Source organism: Mixophyes fleayi, chromosome 1 (assembly GCF_038048845.1).
Source record: "Mixophyes fleayi isolate aMixFle1 chromosome 1, aMixFle1.hap1, whole genome shotgun sequence".
Classification (NCBI taxonomy): Eukaryota; Metazoa; Chordata; class Amphibia; order Anura; family Limnodynastidae; genus Mixophyes; species Mixophyes fleayi.
This window is the reverse complement of record NC_134402.1, coordinates 212,453,492-212,470,683: the sequence shown is the minus strand read 5'-3', so window position 1 is coordinate 212,470,683 and position 17,192 is coordinate 212,453,492. Positions and strand designations below refer to the sequence as shown.

Below are 17,192 nucleotides of genomic sequence, written 5' to 3'. Positions count from 1 at the left end.
AACTTAAGATCTAAAAATGAAGTAAAATCTCTTTTTATTGCAAAATCTACAATTGGACTGGACAATATTTATTTATTCTGTAAATTAACTCAACAGGACATAGAAATCCTCTGTGGAAGATTCAATATATAATTTCCCTGTACAATGTACCGTGGCTGGGAATGTTTGAATGGTGCATGATAAAGCATTTAATTTCTCTGGTTTTTTAAGAAGAAAGTGTTCCTAACAATGCATCATATCTGTTCTGTGATCCCAAGTAAAGTAAATTATATATATATATATATATATATATATAATTTTTGTAAAGTAGAGACGTAAACTTTGGAGTATTTTGCTTATTTTAAAATAGTTTATCCAGTTGGTTATTCCAATCCAAGTGGGATAAATATGAAATTGTTTTACTTATGTAATATTGAGGCTGAAGGTAGGCTAAGGTACATGTGTGAAGACAAAAATAATGTAACTAAATCAAACAATTCCCTGGCAGTTGTTACATTGTCGGTTGCATTATTGGGATATTAAGAGATTTGATATTACTGATCCTGTAGATTGCCCAGGTGACTACTTTTTGACTGTGTCCTTAAATCCCCCCCCCCTCCTAATAATTGATTCCTTGTCTTGTGGCACAGCAGGTAGTGATCTTCTTCATGATTCTTTCCTTAAATCTGATTTCTGTCCCAAGTTTCAAAGCAGTGGTACTGTCGTGTGCTTTTAGCTTTGCATAAAAGTCAGAGAATCTGTTGTAAAGTATCGATATTGGCATACCATTAAGTATGATCCCAAAAGATATGCAGAGAAAAGCTACAATCCGTCCCAAAATTGTATCAGGAATTGTATCACCATACCCTACAGTGGAAATGCTGACCTAAAAAAAACATAGAAATTAAACATGAGGCTGGGTATGGAGTCAAGGACCTGAAGTGGTCAGTAATTACATTTGACAAGTCTGATAAAGATTAAACATGTTCAGCATTAAAGGGAGCTATCAACAAAAAACTGAGAGTATTTGACAATTTTACATCTTTAACATCTATTAAATTAAATAAGTAATTGAATCATGTTTTGTTTACACAGTTGCCCCTGTGGCATTGAGCTCATGTTTTATTTATATGGAGGCTTATTTAGAGTTGGATGCATTTCCGTTAAAAGCTTATGCATAAAATGTGATATGTGCAATTCAAAATAAACATGGTAATCTGTCCATATGAGGATACTTTTAATGTATATAGGTTTCTTTTTAAGCATATCATCCTGCAGCAGTATACTAAGACATAACTTGGTGATGACGAATGACGTCTTTCTTTTAAAAGAAAAATAATAAAATCAATATTTTAAAATAAAATGTCTGAGGTTGTGTTTTTTTTAGGGGTGTTAGTGCCCTTTTTTTGTAGACCTGATTCCTTTAATAAGGGAAAAAGTTTCATGCTGAACAGGCTAGAGCTGGTTGATATTATGATAGGCAGGGCCTGATCAGCCAATAGGCTGAGCAGGCTGCAGGATTTTACGGAGCATCGGATATTAGGGGGAGTATTTTTCTACTTTTTTTCTGTTTTTCATCCGATTGCTACCCTAGCCTGGCAGCAAATCTGATTGCTGATAGCTGCCTGTCAGTGTAGGCTGCGTTTCTTAGTCTGGTCTTGCAAGATGTAGTTATCCATATTTTGCAAGACCAGACTAAGAATCATGGCCCACACTGACAGTCAGCTATCAGCAATCATATTTTCCGCCAGGCTGCCAGTCAGGTAATGGTGACACTGATGTAGACTGCTTTGCTAAGAGGAGAGTAATGTGTCAGCAGGTAAGTAACATAAGTGCAGCCTGCTCTTGGTGACATGAAATGTCTGGGGGGAGAGGTAATGAATTGACTGGGGGGTGTTATGAATTGGCTGGGGAGAGTGATGAATTGGCTGGGGGATCGCGTAATGGATGGTGGGGTGGGTGATGAAATTGCTACTGGGTCATGAATTGGGGGGGTCATGAAATTTTTTGGGAGGTGATGAAATGACTAGGGGGGTGATTAAATGGCCAGAGGGGTGAGGAAATGGCTAGGGGGTGATGAATTGTCTGTGGGGGATCATGAACAGGATAGGGGCAATGAATTGGCTGGGGGATAATGAAATGTTTGGGTTGCATTTAAAAACTAGGGCAGCTTTCAAGTGACATGTTAGCGATGTGTCAATTTAAGGACGGCCTCTTCATTTCCTTATGCTCTGTGATTCTACTGGATAATAAAGTAATTTTAGACCTAATTAACTTTTAACTGCAGTCACAATCAAGCATGAAATGGCTGAAGAGGAGTGGGGCATAAAATGGCTGGGGTGCATGATATGGCTGGGAAGGGGTAATGTGTGGCTGTCACAAAGATGCTCTTTGTGGTCTCTACAATTCTAAATACTAGTCAGATGTGGCTAGAATATTTATCTTTGATTATAGCTCTCTGACAACAAATTTACACATATTTTATTATCTATATATGCTGGTGCTACAGGGCATTTTTATCTGGCCATAATGGAATGTTAGCGGCTTTTTAGGTGGACCTGAGCTGTTCATTCCCTCTCAAATTGCCACTACCAACCGATACTATGGGTACTGGTGCTGGTAGCATTTTGTTGGAGGTGGCTGTGAGGGAGACAGTTTTCTTTTATTCCTTTAATGCTTTTTTTTTTTTACAGTGGCAAGGTCCGTGCTGATGACTGAGCACCGGAAAGAGATATGCCAAGTGACCTATGAGCACACCTTTACTGTACTTTAGCTATGTTAAACTGCTAAAATTCCCCATCATTCCCCCCCTTCCCTCTCACCACACATAATGAGGCGCATGACGGGAGTACGCCAGTATCTTAATATGGACATAAGGCTACGCATTTTTCATGTTGATGCGCAATACATAAAAGTATTTTATGCTAACAAATGGACCTTACATTCAACTATAAATAACCCCAGTATTTATTCAAGATCAACTGCTAAAAAATAAAATATGAGACTAATTTCCTCAACTATGAATGGAAAATCGATCTATTTTGTTCAAGGCACCATTATGCAGTATAGAAAGATTGCATGCCAAAATACATCTCCATTATCTTTTAACTTCCTCAATAAAGGATGAATTACATGTAAGCATTATATAGTATTATAATTTGTAAGTAATTTACAATTGTTATTATTAGTGAATCATGCAAATTTAAATAAGAGCCCTAGTTAAAAGAAAAAAACATGGGGAAAACAATTTGCAAATGCGTTAATGACAAAACATTATCAATGGAAAACAAAATCTTACCGCTGCCCACCACCAAGCATCAGGAATGCTGGTAAAATTAGTTCCAGGTATATCATGTTCGACAGAATACATAAGAGCAGAGAATGTAAATACCCCCATAGTAATAAACAAGAACAAGCAACAAACTTGTTGGTAGCATTGACGGATAGTGAAGCCAAAAGCTCTCAGACCAATTGAATGACGGGCCAATTTTAGTATCCGAAATATACGCATGAGACGGATAATTTTGAGCACTTTTCCAAACTGTCCCACTCTTTCCATTTTTTCAATGTCATCAGGGTGAAGATGCATATATGCCTCTTCTGAGAACCTCTCAAATATGATTTGAATATAAAATGGTAAAATAGCAATAAGATCAACAATGTTTAACAATGTTTTTAGGAAACGTTTAATATCTGAAGTTGAAAATAGTCTCATGACATACTCCGTTGTGAAAAAAATGACACAGATAATCTCCACATGTTCCATATATGATTTACCATAAAGATTTATATCTTTAAGTTCTTCCACTGTACTAAGACACATGGTTACAACAGAAATCAAGACAAAAAAGCTGGATAATATAGCTATGATTTTGGCTGGGATGGAGGAGTATGGGTTTTCCACTAAATTCCATATTTTTTTCCTCAAATCGCCAAGCCACTTCCCTTCAAAGTGCGTTTCATGGTCAAGACGTTCAACTTCCGCTTGGAGTTCCCTCTGTATCTTCAGATGATCTTTCAGTTCATCTTGATGCTCTTCAAAGAGACTTCGACAACACTTATGTGTGTAGTTTAGATGAATGCCCCAGTATTCTATTTCCTCAACAAAGTTAGTTGGGCACAACTCATCCATTATCCATAGTATTCCACTGCGATAAAAATGGAATATGTAGCAGAAAACGATAGGATCCCGATCAAAAAAATACTCATTCCTCTGAACTGAAAAGTCATCACAGAGATCTAGTTTTTTTACTGGATCAGCACAAGTTGCTATTCTTCCAATTCTAGTGACTGGGTATTGTGCTGCTGCTATGCGATCGACCTGGAACATTTTTCCTCCAACATTGAGGTTGAGGATAAAAGTATTAATATTTTTTGTTCTTGTTTGGGCAAGGATGGGGGTTTCTTGGTCAAATCTCCTCTCTGTAAAACTACCATAACAATTACCTTTGGATATATCCATTAGGCTGTGAGTGTGATCTCCAAACCTTAGATTAGCACAAGGGCTTTTTCTTCTGATACACACTCCTTTCATGACTCAAACTGCTAAATCACCAGCAATAATCACTTCTTTGATATTTGGTAAAATCTATTACTAAAACATAGATTTCTAATTGCTGCAATTCAGGCTCTCTTCTTTTTAAGTATGCTACTCAATTCACAAACAACTATTCTGTTTTGAAACGGTAATCCTTTTCAGGGATAAAAGAGGATAAAGAGGATGATTTAGTAATGGTTGTTGCTGTGGCTAAAAACAGCTTTTCTTTAAACACTGTAATAGGATTGTCTATGTGCCACATGAGTACATCATGAGCAGACTGATGTGCTGAGTTATATTAACCCAATAACTACCAGGACTATGTCTATCTATCTATCTCTCTCATATCTATCTATTGATTGATCTATCTCCTATCTATCTCTCCGTTTCATATCTTTCATTCTTTATCTCTATCTATCTATTTATCTATTTCCTATACTGGATATCTATTTATTATTATCATTATTATCGTAGATTTCTAAGGCACCAAAGTGCTCCGCAGCGCCATACAGTAGGGAAAACAGGACATGCCTAAAACAAGGACATACACGACAGACAAAATAAATGCGGACATGAAAACAAAGGGTATAGAGGACCCTGCTCATTAGAGAGCTTACGTTCTAAGTGGAAGAGGGCACAACTGAAAAAAGAGATATGAGTGTAGCTTACAGTGGAGATTTGGACAGCTGTGACAGTGTATTAGTGTGAATAGTATAATCATGGAAAAGGTAAGCTTTAAAAAAGAGATAGGTTTTCAGAGAATATCTAAAGATTTGAAGGCTGTGGGAAAGCTTGATTGGGAATGTTAGGGAATTCCATAAGTGGGGAGCAGCACGGGAGAAGTCTTGTAGGCACGAGTGAGAGGTCCAGAGACAAGACAAGGCACAGGTCAGAGATAGAGCTAAAAGGGTGCAAGGGAGTGTATTTTGATATGAGATTTGAGATGTATAAAGGGGTGGTGTTGTTGAGGGCTTTGTAGGGAGGGGTGAGTGTGACTGGATCACTATTAAATAACTTTTGGTAAAAATGTATTTAAAGCGAATAGCGCAGGGCACTTATTTATGTAATTGCATTTGCACTTATTTTTTGATATTGTTTATATTGTGAGATAGGTAATCGTTATTTCTGAGACCAGGGGAAGAAATTCGTCTCTTGTCTAACGAAATGCCTATTTCTGATGTATATATCTGATACAATGAGCCTGTGTTTACAAAGCCTCTTGTGTATTGTGATGTGGGAAACCAGCTTGTTTTGGTTTTTGTTGTTCTGTGTGAATATGTATTCCGAACGGTCTGATGAAAGGCCACATGTTAATTAGATCTTTTGATGTGTGAGGTTTAACTCGGAGACAGGAAGGTTTAATTTAAAACGTGCTGCTACATTTCCTGCATCTCAAACAAAGATGCAGGAAATTACAGCAAGGGTTTTAAGAATTTCATAGCTAAGTATAAATATTAGTGGCTTTGCAATGTATGTAAATCCATGTTTTGGTAAACGGGGTTACATCCTGAATCTAAAAATAGCCTATGTCAGAACTGTATAAAAGATGAGCTGTGTGAGCATGTAAGGTATCATTCTTCTGACTTCATCTGACCTGATCACCCTGGTACCTTCAACTAGGGTGAGAGAAAATAAACCATCTTGCTTCAAAGATCTGCTTGTAAACATCTTCAATATTGCTGTATTCCTGTGATCTACAGATTAGACCCAAATCTAATCCGTTCTCCGGCTGTGTCTGAGGTTTGGACCCAAGCTTTTCCAGTACCACCACTCTGCCTGCTACCCATGTAGCCTGGTTAGTGTGATAGGCCAGGGGGGATCCATTCACAGCAACCCGGATCCGTAGTTACCAGCCCGGGTACACCAGCAATGAGGTACAATAGCAGCGCCAGTGACCCAGAAGGAACGTGGTTCTGAGTGCCATAGAAGGAGCTCAGTGGTGGCAGCATTATAAGCCCCTCCTACTGCGGCAAGAGGGCGCTTTTGGGATAACGAAAGGAAATGATGGCAAAATAAGCCCAGACGGTTCCCAGCAACAACAGACAGGGTGGCATAGGCGGTCCATCCTGTCACAGATTTCTGGTGGCAAGCGGTGGGATAACCGCAGGTGGCTTTTCGTGAACCAATCAGGAAAGCCGAGTTATTAAGACGAGGAATAACTGCAGCCAGGAGAATGCACAGGATGTCTGATTACACCAACATGTCCAGGGCGGATCTCGAGACTCTGTGCAGTGCCAAGGGCTTTGATATCAGCCATTCGCCAAACAGGGCGGAGATGAGAGGCGCTGAGGGAATGGCACCGACAGCATGGTACCCCAGACACCCAGACAGCAGAGATCCCTGATCAACAGCCTGCAGAGAACTCTACCCAGCAGACTTCACACGCACAACCAGCCCCTCTATCCTATGATGAGCGCAGGGCTTCCGGGCTAAAGATCCTGCTGACAGCCTTAGGGGACAAAGCATCTGCAGCTGATCGGGCACAGGTCATCGGAGCATGGTGCCAAGAGGGAAGGGCACCAGCCATGCAGCCCAGGGGGGAGGCACCCCCTAGAGGATCAGGACTGTTATCTTTACCTTGCCCTAAATTTGAGGACTGTGTTGGGAATATTGTTGAGCACCTGCAGGTATTTGAAAGGACCTGCAGGCTACACGCTGTACCCAGAGAGGAATGGGCATCTGGAAAGGAAAGCATCTGGTGCCCACACTGCAAGTACGTGCAGTGGAGGCTTACCGCAGGGTGCCCACAGAGGACTGTGCGGCCTATGATATAGTAAAAAGAGCACTCCTTAAATGGTACACTATTACCCCAGAGACCTATCGTCCCAAGTTCCGGGACTTTACAAAGGACTTCCACGCCACTCATGAGGAGTTTGCCAGGAAGTGGGTGCGTGGGCAGGTACCCAGACAGTGGATGAGGTAATAGACATGATGTACCGAGAGCAGTTTCACCGACTGTGCGCACCGGAGGGGACAGAATGGGTGCTGGACCGGAAGCTAGGCACCCTGGAAACAGCCACACAGCTGGCGGATCATTATGTGGCTGTGAAGCCACACTGGCAGAAGTGCCAGGTTAACAGCCAACCCCTAAGAACTGTACAATCAGGGGGACACCTTTCTACTACTCACCCCCAAAGCAAGTAACTAACCCTTCGGGTACCCCTCGTCAGCCACTGCCCCGTCCTGTCAATGGAAATTATCAGAGACCATCGGAGCCCAGGATGGAGAGGAAGTGCTACAACTGCGGGAAAATCGGTCATTTAAGGATGGACTGTCCCACATCGGTCATTTAAGGATGGACTGTCCCACAGCCTCAGAACCCCAGACTCGTGCCCCTAATCAGAGTCCTGGGGCCCGGCTAACTTGCTTAACTGGCGAAGGTGAGCCTGTAGAGACTGTTTCCAACCCCTGCCAGCCCAGTGGATTGTGGCGTGTCTGAAGGTGACTCAGCAGAGAGAGTCACCTCTGTGTCCAAAAGACCCCCCAAAAACATGTGGAGAAACCTGCAGCCGGTCCAAGTGTGACCCCTGCAGGGTGAAGGACTGAGAGAGACTCAAGGGCCTCAATTACTGTTGTGAGTCCCCATCTTATTGATCCTGCTGCAGTATTGCAGAATTGCACTTCAAAAGTTACTGTAACAGATGGACTTGAAAAAGAAGTGCCTGTAGCAAGGGTGTATCTGGACTGGGTAGATGGCCAGGAGTTGCGAGGTGTTGCCGTTATGGATGGCCTCCCAACTGATGTGATTTTGGGCAACAATGTTGGGGGTGGAATTGTGACCGCATTTCTGAACTCTCTTACCCAGAACCAAGCTGCTAAGCTACAGTCTTCAGGATCTACACCTGCACAGCTCAGCCCAGAGGTAAAGACCACAGCTGCTAGACAACAGTCATCACCTGCAACCACCGTTTCAGCCAGCCCAGAAGTAAAGACCACATCTGCTATTTCTTCAGGAAACAGCCAGCCCTTTGCCTCTGGAAAGACTACGTCCCCTAGCTACGCAGAGGATGTTGTCTCTTACCAACCTGATCTTGTGGATGTGCCCGTTGATGCTCCTGTCCCTAGCAGTATGCCAGCTTCAGCGGTGAGTAAAGCTGACCACAGTGACCCCCCTTTGACTGACCCCACTTTGACTGACCCTAGTCACCGCAACATAGACCCCCTACAGCAAATCCTGACTTAGATGATAGTGAGGGCTGCAGGAAAGAGTTCAGGGCAGCGCAGCTCTCTGATCCCTCACTGGAAGACATAAGGCGTCAGGCTGGCAGCAGCCTTCCAGCGAGGAAGGTAGGGAGTGTGACCTGGTGTAAAGGTTTGTTGTACCGTGTAGCTAGGGAGGTAGAGCTAGGGGATAGACCAGTCTGGGAACAAGTTCAACTGGTGGTACCACGGGGCTTTTGTGCACAACTAATGTCAGCTGCGCATGAAATCCCTATGGAGGGACACCAGGCCAGAGACCAAACACTGAAGCGCCTGACACAGAAATTTTTCTAGCCTGGAATGTCTGATGACATCCTGGCATATTATTATTATCCTTTATTTGTTAGGCTCCACAAGATTTCCGCAGCGCCGTACACCATACAAACAGTACACTATACAGGGTGAAACAGTACAAAACAATAAACAGAGATACCAGTACTTCAGGAACTCCAGGCAGGTTAAAGCAATAAACATGGAGCAGAAGAACAGGTGAGGAGACAGGAGGAAAGAGGGCCCTGCTCAAGTGAGCTTACATCCTAAGGGAGGGAAAACAAAACAGGCACAAGGGGAGCCAGATGAGGCAAGGGAGAGCGCAAGTGGAGGAGATGAAGGGGTTATGCGGATGGTTGGTAGGCTTTAAGGAAGAGGTGGGTTTTCAGTGTATGTTTGAAGGAGCACAGAGTAGGAGAGAGGCGGATGGAACGAGGGAGGTCATTCCAGTGAAGGGGGGCAGCACGGGAAAAAATGTTTGCACAGCCTACTGTAAGTCCTGTGATGTGTGTCAGCATCTCGGATGCCCCAGTGTTTGTGCTCCCCTCAGGTCCTTAATAATTGGGGAACCTTTTCAGCAAGTGGCTGTGGATATAGTAGGTCCCCTGCCTGTGCCCATGTCTGACACATACCCCTTGCCCTGTATTAATGCATCTTTAGATGAGTTAGGCAGCGATCAGGGTTACCTAGAGGACATTTCCAATTTCAGTAAGATCTGGGAAGATAATCTAGAGCAAATAGGGCTGGTGTTAGGGAATATGGGGTGGGCATGTTTGACTGTTAGGGCAGAGAAGTGCCAGATGGGGATGTTAGAGGTACAGTACCAGGGTGATTGTGTGGGGGGAGGAAGGGTTAGGTCAGAACCAGCTAAGGTAGAGACAATCCGAACCTGGCCCCAGCCTACGACCCAGTTACATGTACTAGCATTCTTAACGACTGCAGGGGATTACAGACGTTCTGTCCCAGACTTTAATACTGTAGCAAAGCCCCTGACAGATCTCACTAAGAATAAACTCCCCAAAATAGTTGACTGGAAACCCGCTTGTGAACTGGCATTTCAGTCATTAAAGGAAGTTCGTGCTCCAGTATTGTTGGCGCCTAATTATGACAAGGACTTTGATGTGCAAACTGATGCGTCACAGTATGAACTGGGAGCAGTACTTAGCCAGGTGGGGCCTGATGGGCAGGAGCACCCTGTGGCCTATTTGAGCAGAAAACTGCTAAACTGGGAGGTGGGGTATGCCACAATTGAGAAGAAATGTTTGGCCATTGTGGGGGCAGTGAATAAACTACAACCTTATTTGTATGGACAACGTTTTACTGTGGGGACTGATCATAATCCTTTAAAGTGGCTGTAACACGCCTCAGGGGAAAATGGCCATTTGTTGCACTGGAGCCTTGCACTTCAAATTTATGACTTTGACATAATTCACAATCAAGGAAAGGCTCGCAGCAATGTGGATGGACTGTCTCGGGAGGAAATGTCAGATCTGCCGGATCACCTCCGGTATCCCTAGGATACTGCGGACCAGGAGCCAAATCGTTGGACATGGCACCCTGGTTGCCGCATGGACAAGGGGGGGGAGGGGTGTGTCTGGATCACTATTAAATAACTTTTGGTAAAAATGTATTTAAAGCGAATAGCGCAGGGCACTTATTTATGTAATTGCATTTGCACTTATTTTTTGATTTTGTTTATATTGTGAGATAGGTAATCGTTATTTCTAAGACCAGGGGATGAAATTCGTCTTGTCTAACCTTGCTATAGGAAATGCCTATTTCTGTTATTAATATAATCAAAACATTAAGTATATACATCACTGTCTGTTATCCCCAAATTCCCAACCAAACAATGACCAATCATTATCTTGCATAATTAGCAGGAAAGTAATAATAGGCCATATTACCACACATAATAGAACAATCTTTGAAGAATCAATGAATCTACATTGGCTAAAACTTGAATAGTTAAATTTGGCAATGGGATTATGCCATTCAATACATTCCAATATCATGATTTCTTAAAAACTGCTAACTTGTACACTATTTTTAGTTGTTTGATATCTACTGTTGACTCCTTTGCAGTTGTCTTTTGGAATTTCACATTTATCCCAGATTGTATAGGGATGGTTAGTCATTAAATTCAACAGACACAGATCCCACAGAAATGGCAGATCGGCATAGGATGAAGTGCTGTTTGCTGCTGTCATTGATATCTCTGGTGACACATGTTTGTTGGCGACCATTAGTGCTGACATCCCCAACGTCCACAGGAAAACATCATAGCAGAGGTATTACTCTGTAAAAAAGGAGACTCTGATGTCAGCATCATCATCATAAAGTAAATCCATATCAGCATTATTATTTACACCTTCTGGCCAGCCTGTGCTATAAATATTTCCCACATAATCTGAATTTTATGAGAACTGAGCCATACTTATGCTGTAATGGCATCTACTGGATGTGTGGAATCACAATGGGGGGTTAATTAAACACAATATTTACTATATCATCTTCATCAACCTATTATTCCTAATCAAAATAATTCTGCATTTCTATAGTAGGTATGTCACTTACACCCATTACCATGCACTTATGTGTCTTGTGTTTTAGTTGCTGGAGTAAGCCTGAGAAAAGGGTCATCTACTTACACTTTATCCCACCCCTTGAGTGTGTGTGTGTGTGTGTGTGTGTAAGTTTAACAAACATTCATTCACTCAATCAAACTGGCAGTTTGTGGGTAGTAAGAAATATGCAAGACCCAGTGTACTTCATTTTCATGTGCTTGATGCACTTTCTGTCCTTTGAAATGGATGCCATTATCTGTTTGAATTTTATAGGCATCCCTTTATGTAAAACAAGTACTAGTTATTTCATTGTAGTCTCTTGACTTGCATTAAACTGATTGAGACAGCATCATTTCTGAGTAAGTATGCACTGCAGTCACACAATAGAACACTCTTCTTCCACCAATGAAGTCACATTGCTTACTGGAATTTAGCTTCAGCTCCTCTGTGGCCTATGGCCTGATGTCTCTTGTACACAGCATCCTAGCACTATCAGTGCTTCCTCATCTGATGTAACTTGCACACTGTGTTCTATAGTCCGTTCATTTACTTGCTCATTATGTGCATTAACTTGTCTCACACACATCTTCTCCCACTTATTAGTTTTCTGGAAGTGAGTTTGTTGTGAATTGTCCTGTAGTCATATTTTCAGGAGAACATTCAAACAGTCAGTCCTTTAAACAAAACCCAGCTATCAATGTAAAGAATTAGAGGGCCTGTAATCTCTTTAGAGACTTAGACAACAGCCGTAAAGTCAGCAAACTGGCTGGATTCTCCCTCCTCTTGTCTGATGTATGATGGTCTGTGAAGTTGGTTGCATAGCTGTAGCAGAACACACTTGTCCTTTTGCTGTTAGTGTGTCAGAACCATCAGTAAGACAACACTGCTCTCTTCCATACTATGATAAGTCCTCCCACAATGGTGCTTCACTCACAAGGGACTCGGATATAAGCAGTACTAGCAGCGTCGGACTGGCCCATCGGCATACCGGAAAAATCACCAGTGGGCCCCGCTGCCTTACGGCCACACCCTATTTTAAAAGTGGGCGGAGCTGCCCTGGGGATCCGTTGTCCGCACTAAGGAGCCCGCTGTCCTCCCCGGGGTACCCGCTGCTTCAAATGCGATCTCAGCTGCGATCGCTTTTGAAAGATGATCTTTCAAATGCGATCGCAGCTGTTATCATGTGACCCGCCCCCTCCTCCTGTCAGCTGATTGCCTGCAGCGGGAGCATTAGAAGTAGAGGAGCATCAAGGAGCAGAGAGGCTTCTACAATCAACATATGGCTAAGTAATATATATATATATATATATATATATATATATATATGAATTGGGCGGCACTATTGCAGGCACAACATGAATTGGGGGAAACTATATTTTTTAATTTTTGGTACTATTGTGTGGCATAACATGACACTACTGTGTGGGATACCATTGGGGGCCACTCCTGTGTGGCATAGGGGGGCTGACTATACTAAACTCTAGGTGGGCTGCCGTTCTATACTAAACTATATAGAGAGGGGCTGCACAGAGAAACTATAGGGAGGGGGTGATGGGACCTTTAATTTAATGCTGAGGTGTTTTCGGTCTATCTTTGAAAGTGGGGCTGAGTGTGGGGAGAAGGGCTATCTATTAAATGTGAATATTATTTAATGCTGGGAATGGTTGTGGAAAATTGATGTATTAAATGTAAATGCTATTAATGTATTGCTGGTGCTGTTTGGGGGGACGGTATCAGGTTTATTTATTAAATGTGAATACTATTAATTTAATGTTAGGGCTGGAGAAAGGCCTAAGTATTAATTTTGATTCCTATTGATTTAACGCCGGGGATGGTTGGAATTTTCTAAATGTACCCATTTTTTTTTCTAAATAGGGCCCTCAACATTCCAGGATCCAGACAAGCCGCAACTAAAGAAACCAGCAGCCACAGGTGGTAAAAGAACAAGAACAGGTAGGACAGTCTGTCAAATCTTCTGAGTCTAGTGAAGGCTTGGCACTCCAGGTGTTGTGAAACTTCAAGTCCCAGCATACCTGTCCAGCAATAAGCTGCTATATATTGGCAAAGCATGCTGGGGCTTGTACTTTCACAACACCTGGAGTGCCACAGGTTAGCCAAGCCTGGTCAAGTGGGACAATCCCGATTTTTGGTGACTGTTCTGCCCAATCTAAGGGGCAGGTCAAAACTGTGTACTCTTTATATACACACTACATTCTTTATATACTACATGTCACGAACAGCACTCACCTGAGTCTGCGTGATGCATATGTGACACAGGGTTAACCAAATAACAACCACCTGGTCTGTCTAAAATGATTAAATCCTTCCCTATCTATGCCACACACTAGCTTTGCGATACTTATTACCACCACCAAGATTTTTTCGGACAAGAGCTGACACTCTTATTTAGGAAGCCTTCGGTTCTCCCTAGCATTAATCTAACACAATTTACTTTAATCAGAGTTCACATAAACCACAAGGTTTGCGCAGTTTCCATTAGGTAGCGTCTGGACCAAACTGTCGCATGAATTCGTAAGAACACAGAGACTAGAACTTATTAAGTGTAATTTAATATGGAAAATACATCCACAATGCTTAAGATAAAAAGATAATAAAAGACAGGCAAATATAGTGCAATTGTTTCTTATAAAATAAAAAGGATAAAACACAGAATTGATACCTCACTTAGAATCAAGTTTCTGGGGCTGGGAGAAGCAGAAAAAAATGGAACCTCTTCAATCATTTGACTCCCTCAGAGAGAACCCCGAGTTACATTTTTAATCCAGTTTAATGCAGTCGGCATGTCTGGGGCCTAATTGAGCCAGACCACATGCTGAGCGGTACCTAAAAGTCTATTCACGTGTCACAAATAGTCTAGATCTCGCCCCGGGAGTCCTTTGAACTGCCCCCAGGTGACACTTCTATCTGTTTCACACTGGGGTGTGCAAAGCCATCAAACACATTTACATCCGACTCTGCGTCTTTAACTGTTACACTAACTTATCAATGGATTCATTTGATACAACCTATTTACACTGCAGTTATGAATTATCCCTTATAAATAACTGCAAGCTCTCTATGTTCACGACACTACACTATGGTGCTAGCTGTCCTTTGTGAGCTGACCACTGCCCCTCTAGTGGCTGGCCACACCTCCTCTGGTGGGCCCCTAGCATTGCAGTCCCTCGGTGGGCCCTTCATGCCCCATTCCGACACTGAGTACTAGTACCTCAGGTAACATGGATTTAAATTTAACACGTCCTGCAAGTAGCTGTGATAGTGTTTGGGGGTCAAGTCCTTCCATGTGTCCCCTTTCTTGTGAGTACCACTTCTGTTCCTGTAAAGTCCTTCTTTGTGCCATTCTGGCATCGGCAGCTAGAAATTCCTGTCTGGTCCACTCAGCAGTTGATAGGTCAGTTCTTACAGTCACTGGTTCCACTTTGGTTGTATCCTCCATTTGCTTTTCGATCACTGGCTGAGAAGCCGGAGGGATATACACTGGGGTCTATATTTCATTACCACTCACAACAAGCTTTTCTGCAGAAACAAAGACAGTTTTTTCATCAAAGAGTAAAGTTTCCTGATCTTTATGTAGCTTTTGCTCTCTGTTATCAGGTAGCTCACTAACTGATATGTCTGCAGTGAATATGTGCCCCTTTTCCATTGCCATTTGTGCTAGTACCTTGTATGCCAGTGTGTTATGTTACCCCAACCCTTCTACTTGTATAGTTGGTAAACAGTGAGTATTGTTTGCAATAGACATATTGCCATTAAAAATACCTTTGTCAGCTTCAGTATCTAATACAGTAGTGACATGCTGAGGTCTGTCCATGCCAAATAGAAGAAACAATATCATGGGGGCGTGGGTCCCCAGCTATAAAGGTATGGACTGTGACTGGAGACCTGCCTGTTTCCCATGTCTGACCATATGAGTTGGATTGGAGCATTTGAGGAACAGAAGGTGTTACCACTTCCTCAGCATCACTTAGTACCACCTTCTTTGGTGGGGTTGCTTGTCCCTTCTGTTTCTGCCTCATTTGTTTCTACATCTCAATAGTTGGTGACCCATCTAATTTTTCTTTGGGAGTACCACCTTTTGACAATTCAAAATATATTTCTTTTGGTGTCATTTATATCTTTTGTTTATCAACATGATTGCAAAATGTCCCATCTTGCTCATTATGTTCCAATTCAATTAATTGATTGAACAATGTAAAAACCTCATATATTTGTACTGTAGGACAAATATCATTGAGAATAGCAAACAAAGGTGCCTTGTAATGAGGTGGTGCACATTTCAGCAATTTACTTTTTGATGTGGAATCAAATGGCATCATATCAGGACCTTCCCAGTTCAATAGATTGTGTTCATGCATCTGTTAAGTCCTTTAGCCTCAATTCTGCCACACACCCATAGTCTCTCACACATTGTATACCATCACCAACTGAATTCCATGGAGTTATGTCCATGAGTTCAGTGGGATTGGAGTACACTTTAGCAATACACAGTTGCAATGTCCAGCAAGGTATAATCCCTTTGCATTTTGCTCATTTTTGTCATGTGTAAACATACCCTAGGATTTGTGGTAATGTTTTCTAAACCTATTGCTTCTTGTGGTGACAACACAACTGTATCACCTCCTAAATCCCACATATGTAATAACCATGATAACAATGTTTCTCCTTGTTTTTGCTTGAATCTTGCCAACAGGTTGCACAACTCTCCTGTTTTGTAATTTTGTGTTTCTTTTATCATTTGGTGTGACAGTGAGTGTGCATGTCTACTGCTCTTTGAATTGGCATCACAATCTGATAATACATGCAAACCTTCCCCCCGGCTAGTCTGTGTTATCTCTTCTACTTTCTTAATAGCATGCCTATTAATCATTGTATATGATGCGGGGGAAACAATAGGTGGGTAATTTTCATCTAGGTCCATCTCTACTTCTGAACCTTCTGTATACAGGTTATATATGACATCAGCATCCCACCATTGTTGTTGCATGACTGTTCTAACCTGTGCTGTTTGTAATTCATTTCTCTCTATTTGCTTTCTGTTCATCTTATCAACATCAAGTACATCTTTTGCATATGATTTCTTTACTTTTTTTTCTCTACACTCTGCTGATCTTAAACATGCTTTTAAACTGCCTCCTGTTGTTGTGTAACCTCATAAAGCGCTTACAGAAACACCAACACTACTGATGCTGTGGCCTTCTGCTCCATGTGGTTATACATGCTCAAATATAAGTCCTGTACTTACTTAAGGACATTAGATAATAGTATCGGGGTTTGATACTTCAACAACTCTTGGGCAGTACCGGACCATGAGCTAGCTCTGATCCACGTAGGCAGTGGACTGGCAAGCTCCTCCTTTCCCCCTGACAACCTATTTCTAAGCTTTTAAAACATTTTCTTGACACCCATGTTCTTTAGCTATGCACAACACTTCAATAGTTAAACAAAAAAGTCACAAAAACAACTTATGTGCTGAATAAAAAACAAACATATTCTTTAACTATATAATACACTTCTACAGTTAAAGAACAAAATCAATACATTTCAGCATAAATCTGTTTTCTCACAAAACAGTTAGGTCACTTTATAAGTGCAATAATGATAGCAACACAGTTCATAAC

The 17,192-nt window shown here is 41.9% G+C and overlaps 1 protein-coding gene across 1 annotated transcript in view; it reads right to left on the bottom strand.

The window, feature by feature from the left end:
* Positions 1-290: 290 nt before the first annotated feature.
* The window catches only part of LOC142149504 (potassium voltage-gated channel subfamily V member 2-like), a 60,917-nt gene continuing 44,015 nt past the window's right edge, over positions 291-17,192 (bottom strand). The window contains exons 3-4 of the mRNA XM_075204867.1: positions 3,278-11,285; positions 291-865 (exon numbers count right to left, since the gene is read on the bottom strand). Of these exons, the coding sequence (XP_075060968.1) occupies positions 599-865; positions 3,278-4,513 (1,503 nt within the window). The 5' untranslated portion in view covers positions 4,514-11,285 and the 3' untranslated portion in view covers positions 291-598. The remainder of the gene's footprint in view (positions 866-3,277; positions 11,286-17,192) is intronic.